Source organism: Paramisgurnus dabryanus, chromosome 4 (genome assembly GCF_030506205.2).
Source record: "Paramisgurnus dabryanus chromosome 4, PD_genome_1.1, whole genome shotgun sequence".
Lineage (NCBI taxonomy): Eukaryota > Metazoa > Chordata > Actinopteri > Cypriniformes > Cobitidae > Paramisgurnus > Paramisgurnus dabryanus.
Genome location: NC_133340.1, coordinates 997,253 through 1,024,996, shown reverse-complemented (window position 1 = coordinate 1,024,996; position 27,744 = coordinate 997,253). Strand labels below are relative to the sequence as shown.

At 35.3% G+C, this 27,744-nt stretch overlaps 3 protein-coding genes across 4 annotated transcripts; 1 reads left to right on the top strand and 2 right to left on the bottom strand.

Annotated features, from left to right (window-relative positions):
* Positions 1-8: 8 nt before the first annotated feature.
* On the bottom strand, positions 9-17,179 carry mcoln1a (mucolipin TRP cation channel 1a). Of its 2 annotated transcripts, none has more exons than XM_065295475.1 (15): positions 16,937-17,179; positions 11,851-12,077; positions 11,571-11,735; positions 11,297-11,453; positions 10,814-10,895; positions 10,640-10,736; positions 9,232-9,331; positions 7,748-7,854; positions 7,511-7,660; positions 7,132-7,233; positions 6,757-6,879; positions 5,262-5,378; positions 5,092-5,181; positions 4,803-4,933; positions 9-2,235 (listed from the first exon to the last, which is right to left on the bottom strand). In XM_065295475.1, exons 1-15 carry the CDS (start codon positions 16,977-16,979, stop codon positions 2,199-2,201), a joined length of 1,728 nt encoding a protein of 575 aa, XP_065151547.1. In that variant the 5' UTR covers positions 16,980-17,179; the 3' UTR covers positions 9-2,198. The 2 variants fall into 2 exon arrangements, with proteins under 2 accessions (XP_065151547.1, XP_065151546.1); XM_065295474.2 differs by having other exon boundaries at positions 11,851-12,080; positions 16,937-17,178.
* A 1,333-nt stretch (positions 17,180-18,512) lies between these two features.
* trappc5 (trafficking protein particle complex subunit 5) lies at positions 18,513-19,927 on the bottom strand. Its single transcript, XM_065295477.2, has 3 exons — positions 19,872-19,927; positions 19,261-19,588; positions 18,513-19,185 (listed from the first exon to the last, which is right to left on the bottom strand). Exons 2-3 carry the CDS (start codon positions 19,528-19,530, stop codon positions 18,889-18,891), a joined length of 567 nt encoding a protein of 188 aa, XP_065151549.1. The 5' UTR covers positions 19,531-19,588; positions 19,872-19,927; the 3' UTR covers positions 18,513-18,888.
* Positions 19,928-20,068: 141 nt separating this feature from the next.
* LOC135785868 (serine hydrolase-like protein) lies at positions 20,069-25,785 on the top strand. Its single transcript, XM_065295476.2, has 13 exons — positions 20,069-20,223; positions 20,343-20,427; positions 20,618-20,761; positions 20,862-20,975; positions 21,083-21,124; positions 21,365-21,384; positions 21,474-21,548; positions 21,625-21,734; positions 23,885-23,964; positions 24,076-24,110; positions 24,468-24,544; positions 24,743-24,824; positions 24,959-25,785. Exons 2-13 carry the CDS (start codon positions 20,355-20,357, stop codon positions 25,100-25,102), a joined length of 996 nt encoding a protein of 331 aa, XP_065151548.1. The 5' UTR covers positions 20,069-20,223; positions 20,343-20,354; the 3' UTR covers positions 25,103-25,785.
* Positions 25,786-27,744: the final 1,959 nt, after the last annotated feature.

Sequence of the window (27,744 nt, the reverse complement as noted above, 5' to 3'; positions counted from 1 at the left end):
ACAAAAAGTAAAATTGAAGTCTTTATATTTATACAGACTCTTATTATAAAGACCATCTCTGTATTGAATTAACTAATACATACCAATGTTGTGTTACAAATACAAATATAAACCTGTCAAGTAAAATGTGCAATGACAAGTTAAAGAGAAAAAATTATTTTGGTTTGAAGACCCAAACGGTAAAGAGCAAATTACTGTACAACAGAACATACAGCATTTGAAATATGAAACACATATCTGAAACAAAATGTGCATCAATTAAAAGTGTGACGATAATGTGGCAGCCTCTCTTAACACCATAATGTTTAGCTTTATATGTCCTAGAAAGTATACTAGTTTGTTGTTTGTGCGCTTTATATTCATTCTTAAACAGTAAAGCAACAGAGCTGACACAACATAAAAAAGAATATGACTAAAATACTACACTGTAAAACCTAAAAGTTAAATCAACTAAAACCATTTAAGTAAACCGGTTGCATTAGTTTTAAAACACATACATTTGAGTACTGTGCACTTTAACAAATTGAGTCATATGCAGTTATGCACTTATATTAAAGTTCACACTACTTAAATATAATTGCACATGACTCAAGTTCACAGTACTTAGATTTATGTGTTTTAAAACTTAAATAGTCTAATGCAACCGGTTTACTTAAATGGTTTAAGTTAAGTTAACTGTTTGTGTACAGTAAAACGAACGCAAAAAAAGAAAACAACGTGTAAAAAAGCTTTTGGCTAAAATCATTACTGGTCACACTTGACCTGTGCTTGTGTAAATTGCCTGCATTATTGTAAATTATATTAATGTACATCTAGAACATACTTAAAGGGATAGTTCACCCAAAAATAAAAAATCTCTCATCATTTACTCACTCTCATGTTGTTACAAACCTGTATAAATTTCTTTGTTCGGATGAACACAAAAAAAGATATTTTGAGTAATGTTTGTAAACAAACATGAGCCCCATTCACTTCCATTGTATTCTTTTTCTATACCATAGAAGTGAATGGGGCTTTTGATCGGTTTGGTTACAAACATTCCTCAAAATATCTTCCTTCGTGTTCATCAGAACAAAGACATTTGTATAGGTTTGTGACAACATGAGAGTGGGTGAACATGGGTGAACCATCCCTTTAAGCCTGTTCAGGTAAAGTTTTGTTTATGCATAACATATAATTGTATAGTTTTAGTAAGTCACCTTGTAGTGGTGTTGTAGATGGATCCTCAAAAACCTTCGTCTTTAAAACAAAGCTGAATTTTTATATTCTCTATAAAATATCACTGCAAAGGGTAAATCTATAAAGCATTTAACATTCACAAACTGACAAGTGGTCAATATACTGTATATAATAATGTAAAACAATGCATTACTGTGTCTTACAATCACAGACATCAACAATCCATTGGTGTACTTGCATATCAAAACCACACATACATATGCACAAAACACATGACAAACAATGAGGTAAAAATGACACGTTAAATAACAGGCAAATATAGACATGGAGAGTGTTTTAAGGCTAATATTTAAAATGCCAGTTTTGAGGCATTGTGTGAGATCATTTGTTATGATGGTAAGGCTAGATTATTATAATAAAGTAACCCTTTAGTTTATGGTAAGTGCTGTTTATGCTCAAAGTGCTGAATGAGAGACAACAGCTTTCTGTCACAATACTACAGTAAAGGTTTACTCATAAGCTGACTCAAATTGCCCATGACCTTTAGCCGCATCGACGCGTCACATCTGCTGACTGCTTTTACAAACCAAAAGCACTTTGGTCTCTTACACACTTGATTTAGGTGTGATGTCGAAAATCCACTAGCTGAGCAATTCACTTGACAGCAAACACGTTAAAAATTATTACCCAAGAGAAACATCAACAGAAACAGCCATGTGTCCTTAACTGTTACGCACCAATGTTTCTCAGTACATGAATTATGGCCCACTTTAACAATATGGCAAACAGACTGGCAAAGCGGGATCATCGTTTATGCACCGATTAAAACCTCAGATATTCAAACTCTGGAATTAAGTTGAAATGAAACTTTAAAAAGTTGAGGTAAAACTATAAATATGCCAGACATTAGGCAGTTTACTAAAATCTTCAGTGTGCTTCTTCATGGTCCATTTGGGCTTCCCGCACCGTCTTTCATCCGCGTGCAGTAATGCAGATGAGATGCATGTCTCCTGGCATCACTAGTTGACCAAGAGGACGTCTTCATATGTTGTGGTTCTGCATTATTTGACAAACAAGCAAGATTAGAGAATTAATTTGTAAGTACTGTATATTTAACAGATCTGCCAAAACAAGATTAGATGTGTAAAAAATATTAGTGTGTGTGGAAAATATCGGTACATGTGAGTATCGTGATATCTTGTATGATAATACTGGAAATTCTCAAAAAAAAATAAAAAATAATAATAATATAATATTTTATATGCTATCTAGTGGTCGCTAATATATATATATATATATATATATATATATATATATATATATATATATATATATATATATATATATATATATATATATATATATATATATATATATATATATATTGCAAAATAGCAGGGTGTTCAAATATTAATTTTACTCACTGTATCTGTATATATATATATACAGTGAGTAAAATTAATATTTGAACACCCTGCTATTTTGCAAGTTCTCCCACTTTGCATGTCCACGGTGAGAGATATAATCTAAAAAAAAGTCCAGAAATCACAATGTATGATATTTTAACTATTTATTTGTATGATACAGCTGCAAATAAGTATTTGAACACCTGTCTTTGAGCTAGAATTCTGACCCTCAAAGACGTGTTAGTCTGCCTTTAAAAAGTCCACCTCCACTCCATTTATTATCCTAAATTAGATGCACTTGTCTGAGGTCGTTAGCTGCATAAAGACACCTGTCCACCCCATACAATCAGTAAGAATCCAACTACTTACATGGCCAAGACCAAAGAGCTGTCCAAAGACACTAGAGAGAGACAAAATTGTACACCTCCACAAGGCTGGAAAGGGCTACGGGGAAATTGCCGACCAGCTTGGTGAAAAAAGTTTCAATGATGGAGAAAATGAAAGAAGCTAAATGACTGTCACTCTTCCTCTGACTGGGGCTCCATGCAAGATCTCACCTCGTGGGGTCTTAATGATCCTAAGAAAGGTGAGAAAACAGCCCGGAACTATACGGGAGGAGCTGGTCAATGACCTGAATAGAGCTGGGACCACCGTTTCCAAGGTTAATGTTGGTAATACACTAAGACGTTATGGTTTGAAATCATGCATGGCACGGAAGGTTCCCCTGCTTAAACCAGCATATGTCCAGGCCCGTCTTAAGTTTGCCAATGACCATTTGGATGATCCAGAGGAGTCATGAGAGAAAGTCATGTGGTCAGATGAGACCAAAATAGAACTTTCTGGTCATAATTCCACTAAAAGTGTTTGGAGGAAGAAGAATGATGAGTACCATACCAAAGAACACCATTCGTACTGTGAGCATGGGGGTGGTAGCATCATGCTTTGGGGATGTTTTTCTGCACACGGGACAGGGCGACTGCACTGTATTAAGGAGAGGATGGCCGGGGCCATGTATTTGCGAGATTTTGGGAAACAACCTCCTTTCCCTCGGTTAGAGCATTGAAGATGGGTCCAGGCTGGGTCTTCCAACATGACAATGACCCGAAGCACACAGCCAGGATAACCAAGGAGAGTCTCCAGACCTAAACCCAATAGAGAATCTTTGGAGGGAGCTCAAACTCAGTGTTTCTCAGCGACAGGCCAGAAACCCGACTGATCTAGAGAAGATCTGTGTGGAGGAATGGGGCCAAAATCCCTCCTGAAAAACTACAGGAAACGTTGGACCTCTGTAATTGCAAACAAAGGCTACTGTTCCAAATATTAACATTGATTTTCTCAGGTGTTCAACTACTTTTTCGCAGCTGTATCATACAAATAAATAGTTAAAAAAAATCAAACACTGTGATTTCTGGATTTGTTTTAGATTTTCTCTCACAGTGGACATGCACCTACGATGACAATTTCAAACCCCTCCATGATTTCTAAGTGGGAGAACTTGCAAAATAGCAGGTTGTTCAAATACTTTCCTCACTGTATACCGGTATGAAAGAGTGCATATTATTAGAGCCCGAACGATATATCGGGCATTTTCCAAACTATCGGTATCGGCATTCATAGTGGCCGATAAATGAATATTTTAAAAAAAACAGACGAAACAGCCTTCAGCTATGTCATGAGTTTTGCCGTTGTATAGTTTGTCCACCAGAGGGCACTCTACAACCACCCTGTTGGCAACACTCGTGTATAACGCGTCACACATCCTCCAACCTGCTGATCCAGCCAGAGTTGGGCAGAGAGAACAACGGTTAAGTGAGTTCATGGTGAGTTGGTCACGAGACAATAAAAGAAACAAGTTTCTTTTTAAAATGCATTATCATATTTTTTTTGTTAAAACTCATAAATAACTACAAATAGCTAATGTTGAAATCTGTTAATGTTTTGATGGCGTTTTTGAAAAAAAAAGGGGAAAAAAAATCGGCCGATATATTGGAATATCGGATTTTAAAACCAACAAACATTTGTATCGGTATCGGCCTTCAAAATCCTTTATCGGTCGGGCTCTACATATTATTACCTCAAATGTAGCTATTAGGACCTCAAAATGTTACATATTTTAAGATCTTTTAAAGGGGTACTGCCCCAGTGACAGCTAGGGACCATTTTTTGACCATTTCTGACGATGTGTAGTTGTGGCTTAAAAGGCATTTGTTGTCAAACCTGTCACAACAGCAGAAGAAAGAGCAAGGAGACGTCTCAATGCCGCGAAACTTTCCTGAACAGGGCGTGTCCTTGCATTCGGCGATGAACGCGTGCAGGTCAGTGATGTGGATGGGCTCCTGAGTTTGATGCTGAATGAAAATGAAAGGATATTGTAATACCAGAAATAAGTTGCTTGGATCAACTTTCTCTACACGGCAGAGTCAGCTATTTATTACTTTACATTACTGACACCTTTTAAGTTGATTATGTAAGCGTGCTTTCAATGCATCTTATCTTTCATTCTTACCTTAATGGTCTCATAAGCTCCTGTGATGAGTGCAATAAAAAGAGAAAGCACCATATATATAAACAGTGAGATGAAGGTGTAAAGGTAAACCTGCAAAAAAGCAGAACAGAGCATTTAGTTCGATAAATCCCGGAGATGAACCTGTGAGCGGCTGTTTGCCTTCAACGCACCTGACTGAAGACCCAGACCAGCATGCTGCTTTCCTGCATGCCACTGAAGGTCACGAACATGTCATCTCCATTGATCAGAGAAAACAGACATTCAGACACCAGTGAGAGAGAGCGAAACTAAAAAAAACAACAGACAAAAGTTTTTGTAAGACTAGTGCCTTTTCTAAGTGCCAGTCAGCCCGAAAATAAAAGTCTTTTGTTTACATGCATACACGTTCGTTCTTATTATTATTTATCCTTATGTAAGCGTATAAAATGCCGTTTCCACACCAGGAAATAAAACGTCACACAAAGATCGTTGGATTCGTTATCTTATTAGCTACACATTCTGTCTATTAATATTTTCCATGAAGTCATTGGAGGAACGAGCGAGTCAGATGACGTCACAATATTTGACAGCGCTGTTTGGATATTATGTATTATACTCCCGCCTACTTTTAGAAACAAAGTTTGACCACTGGTTTTAACGTGAGTGTTATCTCATATACAAGTGTTACGATGTAAATAGTCCTCAGATTGTATATTATATTCTATTACAAGACGTTCATGTGAAATCTGATGTAAACAATGGACAATATATCTATATTTTACAGATTATACGCATTTGTGGACAAAAATGGTCATTGGATGTATTTTATTGGAGAGTTTTTATGGGTTATTCACACATCTTAAACAGACTGGATTCGATTAGCGATCGTTATATCAACACAAATGTAAGGAGTCCTGTTTATACTTTGCATGTTGTCATTTGGACTTCTGTAACAAAATACTACATTTATGATGCTAGAGCATCTGTATCTCAAAACAGAGACCATACACTGATGCTTAACCCGTAGACCTTTTAAACAATGTATAGTAATGTTAATTTTATTAATGTTTGTAGACAGTAGGCTATATAGATATTGTTAGCAGCGTAAAAAAAAACTGTCTTTCCGCCCCCGAGCTAGTGCGCGTCGAGAGGTTAAGATATGTCAGTGCAAATTGTTTTCAGTTTGGACAGCTCTTACATTCATTTTACTCTGTTTTCATTTAACCAAAGCAGACTCATTAGACATGCTGTTTTGTTTCTTTTGTTAAAGTGATGTCACACTGATAAAACCCCGCCCACGGCTACTGACTGAATGGTTAATTTTTACCCAAACCTTTTCTAAATGTGTTTGTTAGCACGTTGTAGCACTAATGTGGCTAAAGATACCATTGTATTCAAAGGAATCAGATCTATTTTTAACTTAAAATGCTCACTGTCTGACAGAAAAGGAGCGAGGAGCTGTAGCTCATTTGCATGTAAAGGTACACACATGAAAACAAAAATAGGGGGATTTTGGACGTGCTATAACAAATGATTTGTGGAGAATTTTGAGCTGAAACTTCACAGACAGCCTGGGTACACCTGAGACTTAAATTACATCTTTTAAAAATGGGCATAATATGTGACCTTAAAAAAGTTATTACATTAAAATTTGATGCAGTCACTGTATGATGTTGGCCTACATACCTTAACATGGTAGGGTCCAAGCACAATCCACCCACAGAAGCAATAGCCGAGGTAGATGACTGCCACACAGCAGCAGAATCGGATCACGTTTGGAAACGCGGCTCTTAGTGTGACGATAAGAATCTGAGATGTAGAGACCAGGATGTAGTTTTAAACTTAACACTAAGCAACAAATCTCACTTGTTCTGTACAAGCATAAAAGTATGTTGCAGCGAATAAAGCTACAATTAAATAAAAAACTAATGGGTTTATTAAACAAAGATGAAACATTTTTCATTGTTATGAAATAATATTTATTTATTTAGAAAGTTTAGATATCATTTGCAGCATGGAAAGAATTATAAGCGTTTGAATATAACACCGTATGTCTCTTACATTGTACTTCTGAAAGAAGGTGAGGTAGCGAATAACTCCAACCCAAACCAACAACGTCGATGTTCCCAAAAGGATACCGCACACATCGTAGGACGAAAGGTTCTGCGTTAAAACACACCAGATGGCAGGGATTAATTGCAGCTACTCAATAACACTGTTCTTTATTTAAAACCTGATGTGGCCCTCGAGTCAAAAATGCTTTACATTCTAAGATTAGTAGCCTGTACGATGTATAAACCTCAACACCTATATAAACACAAAACTGAAACAGACATGGCCTGATTGGGCACCATCAGTCATCACAAACAAACTACATTCATAATTGGCCTAAAAGTCATGCAGGTTTTTAAGCTGATGATGTCATTAGCGTTGGCCTGACCTTTAGTTCGATCCCGATCTTGATGATGGAGCCTGTGATGGTGAGCACATCACTGACAATGAGCAGAATATACCAGCCATTAATAAACTCCAATCTGTCATTCCAACCGATGTGGCGTTTCAAGGTGTCTTTAAAATACTGCACTAACTCCTGTAGACACAATGTTAGAGAGGAAACATTATTCTAAATCATTAGTAATTTAGATATTCATGTGAAGGTTTTGACATTCGACTTTACATTTTGAAGGATGATCCCTCGGACGATTGATCGACCGCAGAGGATGAGAGAGAGAATACACACCACTGCGACAGCCACATCAAACAACACACGGGCATAGCTATCAGCTGGAGAGAGAGAGAGAGAGAGAGACATTGTGTTATTGTATTTATTGTTTTATGTATATGCTTTGGTAGAATGTTATATATACCAAATTGTAATAATATTGTAAGTACACGTAATCATGCAGATAAAGTACCTTTAAATTGAAAATAAAAAATTAAAGAGATACAGACAGAGAGACAGAAGTGCATGAAAATTCATTGAAAATTCAAGAGTTCATTGATATTGTAAATCTCAGTAGTATTAATTTACCATAATGTCCCAAATATAAGACAACCCTGATTATAAGTAGACCCCCCTACACTTTTCAAAGTGTACCTTTTGGAAAAATCCTTTTTGAAGTCAAACTTGTAAATGCTTTAATATGAAAATACTTTTCACAAGTCAAAGGGGACCAGTTTGGTTCCCCACATTCTTTAATATTTTTTTTATAGCATACCATATATAACCCTCCGTACAGCTAGATTTAATAACAATAAGCCTAGGACAGTGGTTCTCTTTTTCAGCGTGTGGCCCCCCTTGTGTACGGTGCTCCCCCAAAGAAAATGTATAAAATAAAATAACATTTAAATAAAACAAAGCTTATTAAAATATACTATGTAGTATATGCGCCCTTCCGCAACTTTTTAAACCCGGAAGTATTGCCCTATGGCAAGCGGCTGCATGTCTGTGTCTGTTTTAAAGATCGCTCTGAATGGGATCTTTATGAAAAGTCCGTCACAAAAATGGAATTATCTCTGCTTTTTGCTCAAAATGTGGTGTTTTTGCAGAAACCTACCCATATTCAAAAGCTGATTCCAAAAGAACCACTGAAGGTAGGATGAAACGTTTTTTTTTTTTTTTTTGAAAGCAGAAGGTCTGTTCTTTCATTTGGTATATTGTATGTTTATATATTTAAAGAAGAACATTCTCTTTAAGGCATTAAACTTTGGTGAAAATCATGAAAAACGCTGGCACTGGCTGGCAACTTTTTAAAAAAACGCTGGCGGTGAAAGAGTTAATTACACAGAATTCGCAATAAATTAATGTATTTTATGAAATGGGGCCTCATGGCACCATCTCGGGGGCCCCCAGTTTGAGAATCACTGGCCTAGGCTGTCCATCTCATTAAGAAAAAACACCTAAAGTAAGTCTGCCTTACTGTAAACCACTGTAGTTTATCAGGTTGCTTCAGTCTAGGTTAACTTGTTTATGTGTATTTGGTGCCACCTACTGCTTTTTTGCGGGTGTACAGTATGACTGACTTGTAAACGTCTAGAGCTTGAATACAAGACGACATTGTTTATTTAGAGGCATTTTTGTGAATAAAAATGTTGTCTTATATACAGGACAATACGGTAAATAAAGCCGTGCATTTAACAACATTTAATTTGATCACTCACCGTGTCCAGACACACTTGGATCCCTGCATTCTTTAATGGAGGCTTGATTATCAAGACTGATCTTAACTTTACCACTATGGGCTTTGTTATCCAGGAGAATCTTAACAGAAAATAGAAAAAAATGTTTTTATAAAAAGATATCATTATATACAGCCGTAGAAAAAATTAAGAGACCACTTCAAGATTTTTTTCTTCAGTTTTTCTAAATGTACTATTTATAGGTATGCGTTTAAGTACAATGATCATTTTTGATTCATTCTGCCAACTACCGACAACATTTCTGCCAAGTTACTAATAAAAATAATGTTTTTATTTGCATTTATTTTCTGACAATTGAAATGGGGAAAACATGGTCCAAATAACGTAATAAAATAAATTCAGTGTTTTCCGATCTTGAATACTGCAAAGAAAACAAGTTCAAATTCATTTCTCAATAACAAAATACTAATGTTTTATATGTATTTTAGGAAAATATTAGAAATATTAATTTAATTGGATAACACTGATTTTAAATCATTTCTTCAAAGCGTCTTTTATATCCACTAAGTCTTTACAATGCTGACTTTATGTCGCTCATCAGTTTTGCTTTGGTTGGAATTGAACAGACGCTGGACAGAAACGCTCGTAAAACATTAGCATTTTGTTACTGAAAAATTAATTTGAACTTGGCAGAAATGTTGTCGGTAGTTGGGAGAATGAAACAAAAATTATCATTGTACTTAAACGCATACCTATAAATAGTAAATTTAGAAAAACTGAAAAAAAAAAATCTTGAAGTGGTCTCTTAATTTTTTCGGTGGCTGTGTATATTTTTATATAAATAATAAATATTTCAGAATTGTCGTTATATATATAAATTAGTGCTGGGCAAAGATTAATCTCGATTAATCGCATACAAAATAAAAGTGATTTTTGGCTTAATATAGGAGTGTGTGCTGTGTGTAATTATTATGTATATATAAATATGCACGCATTCATGTATGTATTTAAGAAACATTTACATGTGTATATATATATTCATTTATATTTTTATGTATTCAATATTATATATATTATTATGTATATTTAACCACACACACACATATACATTTCAGATTTTTTTTATTTATATATAAAAATTTTATTTATATATAAATAAAAAAAATCTGAAATGTATATGTGTGTGTGTGGTTAAATATACATAATAATTACACACAGTACACACACATATATTATGCAAAAATCACTTTTATTTTGTATGCGATTAATCGCGATTAATCTTTGCACAGCACTAATTTAAATATATATATTTTTACAAGCATGTTGTTTTTTCTATGTCAAGTGTGCATTTATAGCTTGGTTATATTATATAATAGTGATGATTCTGTTTGAATTTAAATCTTTTGTGGTGTTCAATGTGCGAACTCACTGTAATGAAGAAAGTGTAACAGTCTGGAATTTCGTTGTGTATGATGGTCTGTAGGTTTATAGCCTTCAGCTGGAATGTTATGGTGACGTTTATAAGCCTGGGGGAGCGTGCATTGCCATTAAAATCATTATAGAAGCTATGGACATTTCATAATAAAAGTCCCATTCAACATACTTGTGAAACTTGAGGGTGAAATTCCTGTAATCACTGCCCAGAGTTTCTGTGGGGATGGTCATTGGGTTCACTCCAATACACTCTACAGTAAAAACAGAAATGTTTTGTTAAAAATATACAGCTGACAGGACACTATTTCTTTTTAAATAAATTGCAGTAAAAATTGATTCATGTGGTGAAATCATCTGACAGGGAATTGAAACACAAAAACCAGAAGGAGCAAATAAACAGCGAGTAACACGACATTTAAGAGGAAGTAAGGAATAAGATGTCTTATAAGATCCATTTGTGCAAGTAAACTATAACTGAACAGTACAAATATTACATTTCTTTTATTTTTAAGTGCTAGTACACAATTATTTTTGTTGCTGTGCACACATACACCAGAATGATTTTTTTTAGATTGACTTAATATTTTTTTAAACATCTATTCTAGTTAAAAACAACCACCAAAACTGAAACAGGAACAAACTGGCAGGTCACCTGTGTTCACATGTGGATCAATGGTGAAGGTGTCATTTGCTGGGTCAATTCGGCCCTTTTTGTAATACTGCTGACAGAGAGACAACGCGCTCCCGTTCACCCCAACATTGTACACATATGCGTATCGACCCACTGTCGTCTCCGACAAAGCCAGATACTAAAAGAAAGAGAGATAACTTGTGCTTCTTCTCTTAAAGGAAAATAATCATCATTATAGTGAAAAACCACAGATAAATAGGAGTTAATGTTTGTTTTTCCCAAAATGACACGTTACCTGTTCTACTGTGTAGAATATGTGGTCGTAAACATCAGTCTGCTTGTAAACCGCAAGTTCATCTGCATCATTATCATAGTCTTTGAGGAACAGGTGTTTAAATGAGGCTGTGTTTTCCTCCTTAAATGTCACCGCCATCTCATTGCTTAAACCAAAAAGCACCAGCTACAGACAGTGAGAAAAACAAGTGAGTTTTTAAAGTTACTTTAGATGATGCCAGCATCCCAATGAAATGAAAATGACAGAATTACGATCCGTTGAACGCTTAGATCTTAAATACCTGTACAGTTATTATGATAATCTTCAGTATTTGCACCACCAGTTTAAAAGGTTTTCTGCCTTTGGCTTGGTACTTTTCACATGGACTCATGAAAAAATATTTCAACTTCCTGCGCAACGCATCCTCTTCCTGGTCAGCGCCTCTCCAGCCATCTGTTTTGGGGTTGCTACATTCATGCATGCAGTCATTTGAACCATAGTGAGTCACTGGAAACAGAAGTCTGTCCTCTTCTGAAAGGAAAAGAAAGATAGACATGTGATGGATCACAACATAAACAAAATTTATATCCATAACTGATACCCGCTTCAAATTACATTCATATACTGGAGATAGCGTTACTTGTTATGTGATACCAACACTAGTGGTGTTTCAGCACAGCTTTATTGTTTGGAGAATCTGGACAAAGGGTTTTTGTGGTCATGTACTGCATCTACACCAACAAAAGCTTTCAATTCATAAGTGCACTTGAGGAATATTTCAAGGTTTTTGAGGCCCTGGCTGGATGGGTTTTTAAAATCCCCTCCAAAACAAAAATGTGAGGGTGTAAATCTTCAAGCGGACAATCTCACTGGGACTGGTCAATGTTGTTGTACTAGGTTATAATGCGGATGCAGGGTAGGTTCAGGGCAAGTACCGTGTAGGGCAGCAACTTACAGTTATTTTCACAAACGATTAATCGGGCGATTATTTTTCAGATTAATCGACTAAATCGATTAAAACTCACAATTGTTTATTAGAATTTTCACTTATTGTAGCTAATTAAGACAATAAAAGGGATACTCCATTGTTTTGTCATATTAAACTATATTATTACCTTAACTAAGAAGAGTTGATACATACCTCTATCATCTTAGTCCGTGCACTTAATCGCTGTGGCGCGCGGCGACACTTTGATAGCACTTAGCTTAGCACAGTTCATTCAATGGTACCACACAGAGATGAAGTTAGAACTGACCAAACACATCAACGTTTTCCCTATTTAAAATGAAAAATCTGCTCCCCCTCTCAGTTCTGAACACACAGGGAGAGGGGGAGCGGATTTTCCAGGTGTGACTTTTTACTGCACAGAGTCAAAGTACTCCCAAAAGTGCTATTCCATCATACATTATAGGTACTCTTTTTAACCCGCTTAGAAAAGCGCCACGTTTTTTTTTTTGCCACGATACTTGGTCGTATAACTACTCATTTTAAATAGGGAAAACGTTGATGTGTTTGGTCATTTCTAACTTCATCTCTGTTCGGTACCATTGAATGAACTAGGCTAAGCTAAGTGCTATCAAAATGTCGCCGCGTGCCACAGCAATTAAGTGCACGCACTAAGATGATAGAGGTATGTATCAACTCTTCTTAGTTAAGGTAATAACATAGTTTAATATTACAAAACGATGGAGTATCCCTTTAAATTAGTGTATTAACTAGGGCTGGGCAAAAAAAGGCCACAAATCGATTTTTTTAATGAAATAACCTGATCCTGTTCGATCAAGTTATGCGACTGTTTTTACTTTTTTTAGCATAATTTTTTTTATCTTGAATCAAAATTGTATTGTATTTAACATAATTGTATGCATTTGAAAAGTGTACCTACAATAAAAGTGTAATATACAGGTTGGTGTCTCTTAATTTCTTTTTATTAATATTATCCACTTGTAAACTTATGTTCACTGTTTGTTTTTTTATAAATATAGTATTTGTATTAAATCTATATTCATTGAGTTAAACTGAGAATCGAGTACAAAAACCAATCTGAGAATCGGAATCAAACCGAGAATCGAAATCAAATCGATCCGATAGCTTATGAATCGAAATCGAATCGATCCGGAACATCTGAATTGATACCCAGCCCTAGTATTAATGTGTAGACGTGTACTTTTAAAAGTGCAAAAGCCACACACTACTACAAAGTTATACTAACATGATCTTTTTTATTTTTATATTTTAAGCCTTAAATAAAAGTTTTTGGAGCTTTTAACTAGTAAAACATCTTTAAATAATAATAAACAAAAAGTATCGAGCCTACAGGGATGTGCTGGTGAATAAATTTAGCCACAGAAAATAATGGACTTATTGTAATCTTCAAGACCTTGATGAATATTAACATTATTCATTATTAACTAAATAAATAAGCCATATGATATGAAAGTGATCTAGCTTACATTGTTGTGTTGTTAAAGTAATAAAAACCTAAATTTCCCACTTACTTTAAAGCAGATACTTAGTTTATGGTTCATTCATTACTATTTTTAAGAAAACAACAACAATTAAACAAATACAAACTCACTTATATTAAAGGACGAAATGAAACCTTTATTAACCAGCGTTCTTTTGTGATTTTGCTTCCGTCATTTTCCTGGTCGCGCGGTATGGAAAAAACCCTGATAAACGTGCAGCTTACGCTGTATGATGAAACAGCCTACTTTTTATTAGAAGTGCACTTGTTGTATGAAGCGGACGCATGTCCGCAATGTCTGACAAAGGTGCGAGAGCATGTGACGTCACAGACCAACTAATCGACAATAAAATTGTTGACATTTTTATAATCGATTATTATCGATTTTACCAATTAGTTGTTGCAGCCTTAGTATAGTGTAATAAGAAGATTGAGACAAACCTAAGAATGACCAGTTTTCTCAATTATAATTTGACAAATAAATAGCTGACAAAAATGTTATAAAAATGTCTTTGTCTATAAACAATTATGACTCAAAGTTCAATTTCACTTTTTAAGTTTACGTCGATTTCAATCTTTGACATGACCTTTCTCAGTCAATATCAAATCTATCAAGGTTACATTTTCACATAATGTTCTTTACATTACATAGGATGATTTAAGGTAGAAAACAGTATATCACATAAAAATGACTTAAGCTAGGTTTTCACATATTTACACAAAAGCATGCATACGCATGTAACAGAATGATAGCGGGAACACTTGTTTTCACGCCTCATTAATATCACTTATATTGACAGCACCTGATATAAAAAGAAAGTGAAATACAATAGAAAGTGGGTCTGACACTTTTCTCTTACAATCTCATTGTTACTATTTTCCGAGGTGGCTAATTCATAAAATTTGTACGATCTCATTCGTACATTTTGTACTATCTTTCATACTTTCACCCCAGTGATGCTGGGTTCATGGGCGGGGTTAAGGGTGGGGCTTCCTTAATGCTTTTTTATATGATTGCAAACTTGGGGCGAGACGGAGAAAATGTGTGCCATTGTTACCTCTCGTTGTTCTCTCGTATCAAAACAATCTCTGTTCATCTATTAGCAGATCAGTGTGCTCGCTTATCATGCTTTTGGTCAAACAAGAAGGTTTCTGAAGCAGTCTGCTGAAGCGATAGAAATCATGACAGCAAAATTCTTGCTTCAAAATGCTTCTGTAAAGCGATAGAGTCAATCAAATACAGGAAAATAAATTGAAGAATGCGGTCTGTCGAGATTTACAGGTAATTATCGTTTGGCTCTGCCTGCTTGGCTTCTTGCACGCTTTTGCTGTCACTCTTAACCAGGGTTATTATGACTATCATCACGTTATCACAACCCTATCGCAAGCAGATGTCTGTAGGGGATGTCAGTATGCCTCAGGCGACCCATGGATACACTAAACAAAAACTCACGCACTTGCGAATGCGACCACATAGCAACACGCACATATTTTCACCTTTTACAAAGTCACATTTATAGATTTATGGGTGCATTAAGCAACACAGAATTCAATTAAAAAGTAGCCGTAATACCTCAAATGTTTTACTTTGAATGTCTACTTCAATGAGTGCAATTGCAAACTAGTATGCTGATGGGAAATGCATGAAATGCAATGGACTATTATAGATACAAAGTTATGCAACAGGTCAACATCCTGGAACGTCTATCAACCAAAAACAAGAACAATAAAAAAAGTGATTTTGCATTAAAACAAAGTCTTACAGTTATTCAAGCTATACATTTTTATCAGTATATGCTTAAGCCAATGACCTTTGTGCTGCTAAATTCAATGTAATGTGCTTGCACATCAAAAAAAATAAAGTTTCAGCAGGTGCTCGACCAAAGAACGAGCCAAAGCTTCATACAAGGGCCGGCACTCAGCTATTTATAACTTTTTTTGGACCAAAAGTGGTCAGGTAAAGTCAACACATTATTAAAAAAATGGAAAAGTATGCCAAGTCCTACTGTATTAAACTTTTGTACTGCTAGCACATTGTTCAACCAGCTGAGCGACATTCTGTGATATAATTATTACGAAAAAGATGAAATGAAACCATTGTGGTAAGGTCGCAAATTGGTAAGTACGGGATTAAAGATTAGTTGTAATTTGAGTCTCTCAAATCTTTTATTATAATGAAGTACATAAGCTTTAGGAGTCCACAAAAACAATAGCAGCTTCTGATTTATTGTGTATTATAGGACACGAAAGAGGAAGAAAACTTGAGCAAGCAGAAAGCAATGCAATGTAAAGCAATGCTGTTTGTAGTGTAAGCAGTATGTGCAACAGACTGTGGTAATAATGTTGACTACACACTACAGGGTCATGGACATAATGATGAATGAACAATAACTAAACAAGGGACAGAAACGAGGTATACTATTATTTTCACCATAAAGTCTATATCCCAACAACACTTCGTGAATGCGGATACAACTTTCCAATTCAATAATTTTATAACGATTTTAGCTTTAGCCAAACTAAGACTTCAATCAATATTTCTGAAAAAGATTTTTGCCAAAACTGGAAAGACATTTCTAGGAAAAAAAAAATGCTCATCACTGTTCAACGAGACAGTATGACTCACAACAGTAGCAGCACAGTTTACTATACAGCAATGTTTCTCAACCATTCCTCTTCTGCCAACTCTCGTGAGACACTGCAACATCTTCAACCCCTTAATTTTTGACATCTGACATGAGTGCTCACTGTGAGACTTTCTTTCCAAAGCAAGCACACATTCATAAAACAAAAACATATAATCAATATGGTTAGTAGTTAGGTCCAATACATGACCATTTCAGCCACGTGCATGATGTCTAAAGTTTGTCTAACGTTTCTGTTAATCGTCAACAACAATATTGAAGATCGATCACTCACCGGAGGAAACGTGAGTGACTTTATTCGAGTCCACCGTGGCCATGTCCGCGTTTGAAAATCAGCTGGAGGTGCTGTCGTCATTAAAACGCGTAGTTTCATTCACAGCACGATAAATATCTAAACGATGTATACAGACCCCTGCCTATCTATCGTACCCAGATGCTGCGCAGGTTACAGTGTATTTACACCGTCCAGTCGGGAGCTCTACTTCCACGTGCGGTCATGTGACATAATCACGTGCCTCTCTAAGCCGCAAAAGTGACACCAGTGGCAGCTACAGCGCCGCCATATTGGGGAGGTCAAGAGTGTCTTAAAGTACACTGGCCAACTTTCGAAGCCTGACCAGTTAAAAGCGATTTTTTTGTGTTTTATTACTTTTAATATAATGTTGAGAAAATTATTTACATAGCGTATTATAAAAACTGTAAGTTTTATATACATTTATCCAGTGTGATTTTAATTTCATTCATTTATGAAATGTGCACAGAGGTTAAATTTATGTCTCATAAGGAAAAACACATGATGTTTTTTAAACACATTTACAGGAAAGTTGGTGCAAGTGTTACAGTCACAACATAATGTCATAATCCTACTTATGACTATGATGACTACAATAGCATATGTTGCCCAGTTTCTACCAAATATCACTTAATTCAATGATGGTAGCCTAAATAAAACTGTAGTGTATATTTTGTCAAAAACTAGCGTTACCGTTATAATATTTTACAGTTTGCCATCTACACACATTAACCCCCATAAGGCCCTATTTTCCTGTATACGTTAGAGTTCCCTGGGGGTAAAAATGACCCCAGAAATTAAAAGGGTGATTAAAAAAATATATAAATTTTTAATGATACAAATAATATATCATTTTTTTTGTTTACTTCCCATCTATACAATAATGCTGTGTTTTGGGAGATATGAAGTACTTTTGTACCTGTTTACCCCTCAATTCCTCAACTACACCATTAGCTTGCCTGTAAAATATATTTTTTTATGAAAAATTCACATATATTATTATCTAAATTTGATTTAAATTGTTTTTAGATATTGATCTAGATGTTATGTGTTGAATTTGACCATTTGGTGTTTAGGAAAAATCTGTTTTATGGTTACACTTTAGGAAATAAATCATTTTTACCAGCAGATGCCCATAGAGACCCATTCATTTTACTGGATGTGGCCAACTGCTCGACATCAAATACTTTAGTGAAACATTTTGTGAATTTATGTTTATAAAAACATTAGAAAGGACATTAAAAATAAAAACTTTAAGTGTTATCTCTCTTTAGTGCATATTTTCTGTGTTTTAACTGTTTTTATAGGCAATTTTAGGATGTTTACACTAAAATAATGTGTAATAATAACTGAAACAACATTGATATGCACAACAAGAAAGTAGAGGAGTAAATGTATTCAGAACACTTATATGACAGAGGAGTTATTTATTTATTTAACACTTTTAGGTCATTTTGAAGCTTGAAGGGTTTTATGGTTACTATGGGAGTGGATGGTGACAGAGGTGGTCACCACCATTCACCCCAGTAACAAAAACAACCTAAAGAACCCTTTAATAAAAAAAACTATGTTTGGAAGAAAAACAAAAAACATTTGTTGTTCAAACGACATGAGGGCCAGTAAATAATAGTTTCGTTTTTGGGTGAACTTTCCCTTAAAAAAATTTGAGGCAGAATTTTTACATTTGGTTACTTGACAAAAAAGACAGATATCCAAAAATTATCATGTTTATGCAGGTCTTTTATAACAACTTTTGCTGTATAATATCAGTACAATAAAGTCTGTAATGTGTGACTCATTAATCTTGTTATTAAAGCAGGGGGGGGGGGGGGGGCTCAGTAAAGATGTAAACATATATGAAAAACAAACAATCAATTACAATAAAACGCAGTAATTTAACACTCATAACTTAGAACCAGACTGCAGTCAATCTTCTACCTGCCATCAAGAGCTTTATCACGAGCAATGACTGCCTCATCAAACTTGATCATAAGTGTGGTCCCCTTATGCCAGTGAACAGTAACTTTTGCTGGGAAGCCACTGTGGGTTAAAATAGCTTCCACGATGCCACCCGTAAAGGCTGCACAGTTTAAAGTGCTGTTCTCTTTTGGTACTGATATGTAGGCATTTATTAGTGGTTCCTTTTCAATGATGTAGTACGTTTTGTCATCATCATTGGCTTGTTCCAACTTGTCAGCTTCCTTGCCAAACAATGATTTCCATACATTTACCTAAAGAGAAATAGAAAGAGGGTTAACACCTGTAACATATATAAATATTAGCTAAGCAATATTCAGGGAAAATACCTTAATAAAGAGAAGTATGTTTAACACTTTGGTCTCTCTTTTTCCATTTTTCTCTCTCAACACAAGAACATCCAGGAGGCTTGCTCCAACACCCTGACCCATGTCAGCTAACCGGGCCTGGAGCTCAGACACCGAATAAACGCGGCTCTGGCAGTACTGCACCATCTCGGAGAACAGCAACGCAAACGCGCTCACGCTCACCTCGGTCTTGGGACGCGTGAGCGAGCGCTCCAGGATGGCAGATTTGCCTCGCGTGAAGCGAACCTCCATTCTGTTCACACTAAAGACGAATTAAATCTCTATTTGAATGAACGTGATCCCTTGAACCCTGAAATATAAGAAGATATGATTTATGTTATAAACAAAAAAAAATTATACGTTCTGCAAATAATATTTACGAGTAATACGACGTTTCACTGCACAGTCAGTGTATTAATCCAAGATGTCATTGTTTACGCTTATTATGTGTTGTGTTGGTGGTTATATATAATGGCGTTTCCTGATAAGTACGGTATGTTCTAGACTAAAATGTAATAGATATGAATATAAACAGATATTATTTAATTTTTACCATTAAAACATGCATTATACACATAATATTTTGCGTTTACCTAATGTTTCGGCTTTCAGTTCCGGAAACGTGAAGCCACAATTAGTACAAATCCTGACATTGAAAGGTGACAAAATATTTTCAAAATAAAAGTAGGAGGTGCACCTGTGAGGGACGTTATCAAAATTTTGATTTTCTTTTAAACAAATACGTGTTTTGAAACAAAATAAAAAAAGTGTTGTTCTTTTAAATTTCTGAGAAGTCGATGCAGTAAATGTTAACAAATTGTCAGTTAAACTCAAAGACTTTTATTTTGAAAACTCAAAGTAAGTGACTAGGTTGCCGTTTGCTTATGGTGTAAGATTTTTAATTGTAAACTTCTAACCGGCGATTTATTGTCATCGGTATTGCAGGTATGTACATTAGGTAACGAGATCTTTACAATTAAAAACTGCATTGCAGTTTCTGAATTCAGCATTTTAAGTTCCCTTTTTTATATAAGCCACAAGTTTCTCCCCTTTTTCTTTGAAAGACTGAATCCTCAATGCAAGGTTTCAGTCTGATTCCTGCGTTTAAAGGTCTCAGACACTTTGCCACAACTACGATGAGGCGAGCAGGTAAAGCTCGTTTTCATTGACTATTTACAGTATATTTACTAAAGCATGTTTAAGTGGAATTAAAATTCAAAGTCTTACAATGGCACTTAATATATATAAATATACACTAAATATATATAGTAACTAATGACGATATTCATAATAGTTAAATATTCTTGATTATAACTGGCTTATCTGTGCTTTAAAATAGTGTCTGAGTTCCAGATGACTGTCCCATGGGGAGAGGTCAGAGGTCAGGTTTGGGGTCCTGCTCATGGTCGGCCGGTGCTCTGCTTGCATGGTTGGGCAGACAACAGTGGAACTTTTAATAGGCTGATCCCACTTCTTCCAAATGGTGTCGTATTTCTGTACAATTCCCATTATGATGATTCCCATTGAAAAAGTCATGCATTTAGATTAGGTATGATCTCATCTGTTCTCTATATCATTCCCAGACTGGAGATTTGTCGCCATTGATTTTGCGGGTCATGGCCTGTCCTCCCATAGGGCTGCTGGTTGTTTTTACCTCTTCACTTTGTATGTGGCAGATGTTCGGCGAGTTGTTGAAGGTTCGAAGTAACTCAAGATCTTTGATACAAATCAGCAGATGCTTTCATCATTTACTATATGTGGCTGGGCAGAAATGCATTTGCTTTGTCTTTTAATTGATTTGCAGCTCTTCAATGGAAGCGATTCTCAATAATTGGACATAGTATGGGTGAGTCGAATCTGTTACGGCCGTCTTCATTGACGTTACAGAGATCAAAGTTCTGTCTTTTTCTGCGAAAGGTCAGAGGACCTCACACTACAGTGTGGAAATGATTTACTATTTCAGTTTGTTATCGTTGTAGTATGTTACCTGGTTCAGATTTTTCAGAGCAGGATCAGTCATGATCAATGTATATAAAGAATATTCTTATGAAAATATTAATTTAGTGCAAACATTGTTTTTTGATAGGTGGGAATGTGGCAGGAATGGTGAGTATCCCTAACAATGCTGTCTGTGTAGTGCAGAGACTGTGTGGTGTGAATGTAGTGTGTGATATCACTTCCTTCTGGTTTTCCAGTTCAGTGCACTGTACCCAGAGATGGTCGAATCTTTAGTTATCTTGGATTCTTATGGATTCTTCCCAACCAAAATGGTAAAGATTAGAGCTCTTATTAAATACACTGCATAGATATGTTTAGGCATTGATTCATATTTTTTCCTTTTATTAGAATTCCATAATGGATTACATGCAACAAGGGATAGATCAGATAGTCCAATATGAAAAAGAGTCGGATGAACGGACAGAGAAGGTGTACACGTATGAGAATGCCAAACAGAGGTGAAAAATACATTTACTTGCAAATTATGTCATGTATGTAGTACACATACTGTAGCTTTCTTCTGTTTTTTTGTAAATCTTATCAGGTTTTTGGATTGGTTAGATGAATTTATTAATATCCATGTTTAGAGTTGTTTATTTGAATATCGTTTTTCTTTTAGATCTGTTAAAAATAAATGCATAATAAATCAAACTTCTGAAAATGCAGAATTCATTTTCCAAATTTGACACCATCTAGTGGTCGAAATTGTTAAAGGAATATTCCATTTTCTTAAAAGAAAAATCCAGATAATTTACTCACCACCATGTCATCCAAAATGTTGATGTCTTCCTTTGTTCAGTCGAGAAGAAATTATGTTTTTTGAGGAAAACATTGCAGGATTTTTATCATTTTAATGGACTTTAATAGAGCCCAACATGTAAATACTCAAGACTTAAAAGTTTTTTTCAACAGAGTTTCAAAGGACTATAAACGATCCCAAACGAGGCATAAGGGTCTTATCTAGCGAAACGATTGTCATTTTTGACAAGAAAAATAAAAAATATGCTCTTTTAAACCACAACTTTTCGTCTAGGTCCGGTCCAGCGTGACCTAACGTAAATGCGTAGTGAGGTAGGGAGGTCACGTGTTACATATATAAAACGCACATTTGCGGACCGTTGTAAACAATAAACTGACACAAAGACAATAATTAGTATCAGTTGACATACAACAACGTAGGAACGGTCCTCTTTCAACACACTTGTTAACACTGGGGCGGAGTTTCGCGTTCGTCCTCTGTGACCTCTTGACGTGATGACGTATTGCATGGGGTCACGCTGGCGCATCACGACCGGATCTAGACGAGAAGTTGTGGTTTAAAAGTGCGTATTTCAATTTTTCTTGTCAAAAATGACAATCGTTTTGCTAGATAAGACCCTTATGCCTCGTTTGGGATCGTTTATAGTCCTTTGAAACTCCGTTGAAAAAAACTGTTATGTGTTGAGTTAAGTATTAAATGTTGGGCTCTATTAAAGTCCATTCAAATGAAAAAAATCCTGCAATATTTTCCTCAAAAAACATAATTTCTTCTCGACTGAACAAAGAAAGACATCAACATTTTGGATGACATGGTGGTGAGTAAATTATCTGGATTTTTCTTTGAAGAAAATGGATTATTCCTTTATTGGCCTTTTCCAAGAAGGATGGTTGATTATATTGTATATACTGAATATGACCATTTACGCAATTACTGAAATTTTAATTAGTGCTCTATTTAGTAGTACTAATTTATGTAAATAATTAATTATGTGTTTTATTAAAAGGGCTGTCAAACAATTAATATATTTGTTTGCATAGTATATTTGCTTGTGTATTGTGTGTAATTATTAAGTATATATATAAACACACACATAAATTTAAGATATATATATACATATATATGTAAATGTTTCTTAAATACATGCATGTTTGTTTATTTATATATACAAAATACACACAGTGCACACACATATATTATGCAAGAACAAACCTTTATTTTGTATGAGATTTTTCTTTTGACAGCCCTAATTTTTAACAAAAAAAGTCGTTTGTCGATGTTTAAACAAGGAGGAACTTTAACTGTATGTTAATCCACTATTTGGGCAGTATTGGAGCGAAATATCATCTAATTTATCAGACAGTTTTACCAATAATTCATCACTAATACCAACTCCTAAAAACAGATCTGTAGTATTAAAGGGATAGTTCACTAATAATAAAAATTCTGTCATCATTTAATTACCCTCAAGTTGCTTTAATCATATATAAATGTCTTTGTTCTGCTAAACACAAAGGAAGATATTTAGAACCAAGCAGATCTGGGGCACCATTGACTTCCTTAGTAGGAAAAAATTATACTTATGGAAGTGAATGCTGCCCCAGATCTGTTTGGTTATTATAATTTTTCAGTTTTGTGCAGCAGAAATAAGAAATGTATACAGGTTTAGAACAACTCAAGGGCGAGTAAATGATGATAATGATAAACTATAATTGGAAATTGAAAAAATGGGATTGGATGTCTATATTTTCTGCTGTATCACTGCTCTTTGACACCACAAAATGTCTCTTTTTAATGACAAACTGTTTTATATTCATTGTTCAGTTAATATTTTTGTGTCCTCTCTCTCAGGTTAATGGCTGCAAACCGTTTCCTTACTGAAGAGTCTGCAGACATCCTTTTAGAGCGAGCAGTTCGGGAAGTAGAGGGAGGTTAGATATATAGCGCTCTATGGGTCACGTTTATAATGAAAATGTCAGCCAATCTCATGCTTGTTCAAAGTTTTTTTTTTATAGTAAAAAAATGCTTCCCTTCTCTTTCAGGAGTGGTATTCAACAGAGACTTCAGAATTAACCTGGTGAGCACTTTCTATAATAGATATAAAAATATGCATTTATATGTATAGTCATACTCCAAAATGACATCTGCCAAATACGTGACCCTGCTTGTGAAATTCCAGCTAAAGTCATTTTTTGTAATTTACTGTTTTCTACATAAAATCATCCTACACAATGTAAAGAATATGTTGTGAAAATATAACCTTGATATATTTAATATTGTCTAAGGCCATGACAAAGATTGACATCAATGAATAAAATCAAATTTTGATGCTCCTAATCTAATAATTAGGTCAGGGTCACATACTTTATGTCATTCATCTAAAATTCACTATTAATGACTTACAAACTGGTGATGGGGTTTTTTTTTGTGCCAGAGAAACATAGCAATGGTTACGCTGGAACAGAGCCTGTATATGCAGTCTAAAATTCAAGCCAGAGTGATGTTACTCAAGTAAGTTATGCTCACTTTAAAATCCTAATACAACATGTTCAAAAGATCAAAAGAAACACCAATGACTTTCACAACATTGATCACTGCTTGTCCACACAGTGTTAATTCTAATAATCATGACAATAAAGGAAAATATTTGCTTTTGTTACCTACCTACTGCATTGAGATTCAAATAAAGATTGGTGTTTTTTTCCTCAGGGCAAGCCAGGGGTTTGATAAACAGTTCCCTTTTCATTACGGATATGCAGATACCCTTCAGAAGGGTTGGTTAGAGCAAAAAGTGAGAATACACACACACACACCTATATTATAATTTTTGTATCAGATTTTATGCTCACTTTTGGGGCCATATGTATTACGTATATAGATTTTGTTTGATAATATTCTCCTGTTTCTTCACTACCTCCTCTTTAGGCCACCATTGTAGACATAGAAGGAGACCATCACGTTCATCTCAACAACCCAGAGATGGTAGCCCCCATAATCACTGATTTTCTTCAGTCCCACAGTACTGACCAGGCAAAGATTGACAGTGAAGGACAGACTGCCAAATTATAACCCAAATGCAGCATACACATTGGCTAATTCCTTTATTCTTATTACTAATCACTAAACGCTTAATTGTTTTGGAGATTACAATTTTAGGTTATCTTTTATGAAATTTTTTAACAGTTTTGTGTTGTTGTGTTTTGTTGTTTACGCTGTTGGTGTTTGTTTGGATAGTTTGAAGATGATAGTTACGTTTCCCAGTGTTCTTCATCAAACAGACGACTTTAAATGTCTGAAATGTTGGTGCTTGTAAATGTCTGAACCAGAACAAATGTAAAAAAGTGCCTTTAAGTTTTTATTATTCTATGTCTTTCAGTGAATATAAAAACATAATGAAAATATGAAATATGAAAAAAACATAACACAAACAACTAAAACTTGTTTCTGTTGTCTGTAAAATATATTCAGTTAATTTTGTGTGGAATTATGAGGTTAAAGGGCCAATATAAATCTCAGGTGTGCCTGGAATGTGTCTGTGAAGTTTCAGCTCAAAATACCCCAATAATTGTTAAAGCATGTCCAAAATGTCCCTATTTGACCTTTAAATGCAAATGAGCAACTGCTTTCTGTTAAAAAAAGATCTGATTCCTGTTAATACAGTCTAAGACAAAAGTATATTTAGCCACATTAGTGCTACAACATAACAAACACATTTACAAAAGCTTTTGAGTAAAGTTAACAGGTCAATCAGTGACTGTGGGTGGGGCTTTGTTTTTTTAAAAAGTTGCAGCCAGCCAGCGCCAGCGTTTTTCATGATTTTCACAAAAGTTTAATGCCTTCCAGAAAATGTTCTTCTTTAAATATATAAACATACCCTCTGCTTTCAAAAAAAAAAAAAAAAAAAACGTTTCATCCTACCTTCAGTAGTTCTTTTGTAATCAGCTTTTGAATATGGGTAGGTTTCTGCAAAAACACCACATTTTGAGCAAAAAGCAGAGATAATTCCATTTTTGTGACGGACTTTTCATAAAAATCCCATTCAGAGATCTTTGTCATGTCAATCTTTGTCATGGCCTTAGACAATATTAAATATATCAAGATCCCAAACAGACACGGACATGCAGCCGCTTGCCATAGGGCAATACTTCCGTTGCGGAAGGGCGCCGTCACCTGGGTAGGGTTGCACCAGTCGTTCGTAAGGTCTTACTTAAACTGGGACGTAAAGTCCAAACTAGAGGCTTAGTAACTACTAGCTAGTTTATAACTAACTCTTTACTTTATTCGGTTGCACCATTTGTTCTTAAGGCAGAACGTAGCTAGTAGGTCGTAACCTTTTCGTAAAGTAATGCGTTGTCGCATAGAATGACGTCTACTTTTCTTAACCCAATCACAAGCCTTATAATGGGTAAACAGGAAAGTCTGAACAGTACGTAATTTCAAACTCATTCTTGACTCACCTAAACTGAAAGTTAAAAAAGACGTTAAAGCAAACGTTATCGAACTCAAAACATTACACTTTTAATTGAAAATATCTATCCCACACATGGAGGAGAAAATAAACAGGAAGAAATGTTTTAATGTTATTTAAAGATATCTCGTCAATGGCGGGAAAAAGTTAACAACCGAGTCAAAGCATTTCTAATGAGTCTGCTTTGGTTTAATGGGGATTAAAAAAGGAGGAGTGGGTGGATTTTTTTCATTGTTGGTGTTAACACACTGCAAACACACATTGTGTCCAAACATTCATATTATTTGCATAATGTGTGCCCTTTAGGGATTTAGGTGTGTTTGTCTCGTTTCCAATACACAGCCCCGCCGCTCCCATAACGCGGATCACGCGCTGTGCGTAGGGCACCAGGTGCTGAGAGGGCACCAAAATAATAGCCTAATGAAAAAAAAATTATAATGCTGACAGAATTTCATTAGCCTATAGAAATATTATTACGGTAGGCACTTTTTATCTATGTATATGTTACAAAAAAGGGGGAACGAGATAATTTAATTGCTCTAGTATAGAAAGTATGCCCCCCATTTGATGGTCCATGCCGGTTGATCGCGCGGGCGCCTGACGAAGTTTGACAGAGGCCGTTTCTCAATCCGAAGGCTGCAGCCTCCAGAGGCTTGATGACGTATGCAGCCTGCATATGCGATCTCGCGCAGGCTGCAGCCTTCGGATTGAGAAACGGCCAGACAGTAGGCAACTTTTGAAAATGGCCCCGAAAAGACAGCAGGAGTCAGGATCGGAAAAAAGAAAAAAGATGAAACTGCGGGATGATGCCCGTGCATCACTTGCAGGTAAGTCCATCATGTTTAATCATTCCTAAATAAGGGAAATGTGCATGGGCTGCAGCTGCTGCTAATTGTAATGCACCTCGAACTTGCTGTGCTGACATTAATGTTAGCAAACTATGTTGTTATAATTTATAACTTCAATGCAAGCTAAATTGAGATTTTACTGTAAAACATTACCTATGCATATGCATTTTACAAATAACTGACGCCAGCTGTTACTTTCTTTAGATATTGAGCAGTAGTTTATTTTGTGGTTTATTTTGACGTGACGGTGGTTAATACTTAGTTAACGTTAGCAGTCAGTGCACATGGTAGGCTAACAATTCATGACTCTTAAATATATATAAATATAAAACGTCATTATATATAATATGAAGCAAACATTACTGTGACACTTAGTTCTCTGAATCTTTGTTTTA

What these genes read in the sequence shown, in the direction of transcription:
- mcoln1a (XM_065295474.2), bottom strand. Translation starts at nt 16,979, where the DNA reads ATGGCCACGGTGGACTCGAATAAAGTCACTCACGTTTCCTCCG. An exon ending in TTGGACCCTACCATGTTAAG is followed by an intron (nt 5,379 to 6,756) that starts GTATGTAGGCCA and finishes TGTTTTTTTTAG; the next exon opens with TTTCGCTCTCTCTCACTGGT. An exon ending in GAGCTTATGAGACCATTAAG is followed by an intron (nt 4,934 to 5,091) that starts GTAAGAATGAAA and finishes ATTTTCATTCAG; the next exon opens with CATCAAACTCAGGAGCCCAT.
- trappc5 (XM_065295477.2), bottom strand. Translation starts at nt 19,530, where the DNA reads ATGGAGGTTCGCTTCACGCGAGGCAAATCTGCCATCCTGGAGCGCTCG. An exon ending in ACATACTTCTCTTTATTAAG is followed by an intron (nt 19,186 to 19,260) that starts GTATTTTCCCTG and finishes ATTTCTCTTTAG; the next exon opens with GTAAATGTATGGAAATCATT.
- LOC135785868 (XM_065295476.2), top strand. Translation starts at nt 20,355, where the DNA reads ATGCAAGGTTTCAGTCTGATTCCTGCGTTTAAAGGTCTCAGACACTTT. An exon ending in GATTCTTCCCAACCAAAATG is followed by an intron (nt 21,549 to 21,624) that starts GTAAAGATTAGA and finishes TCCTTTTATTAG; the next exon opens with AATTCCATAATGGATTACAT. An exon ending in GCCAGAGTGATGTTACTCAA is followed by an intron (nt 24,545 to 24,742) that starts GTAAGTTATGCT and finishes TTTTTTCCTCAG; the next exon opens with GGCAAGCCAGGGGTTTGATA.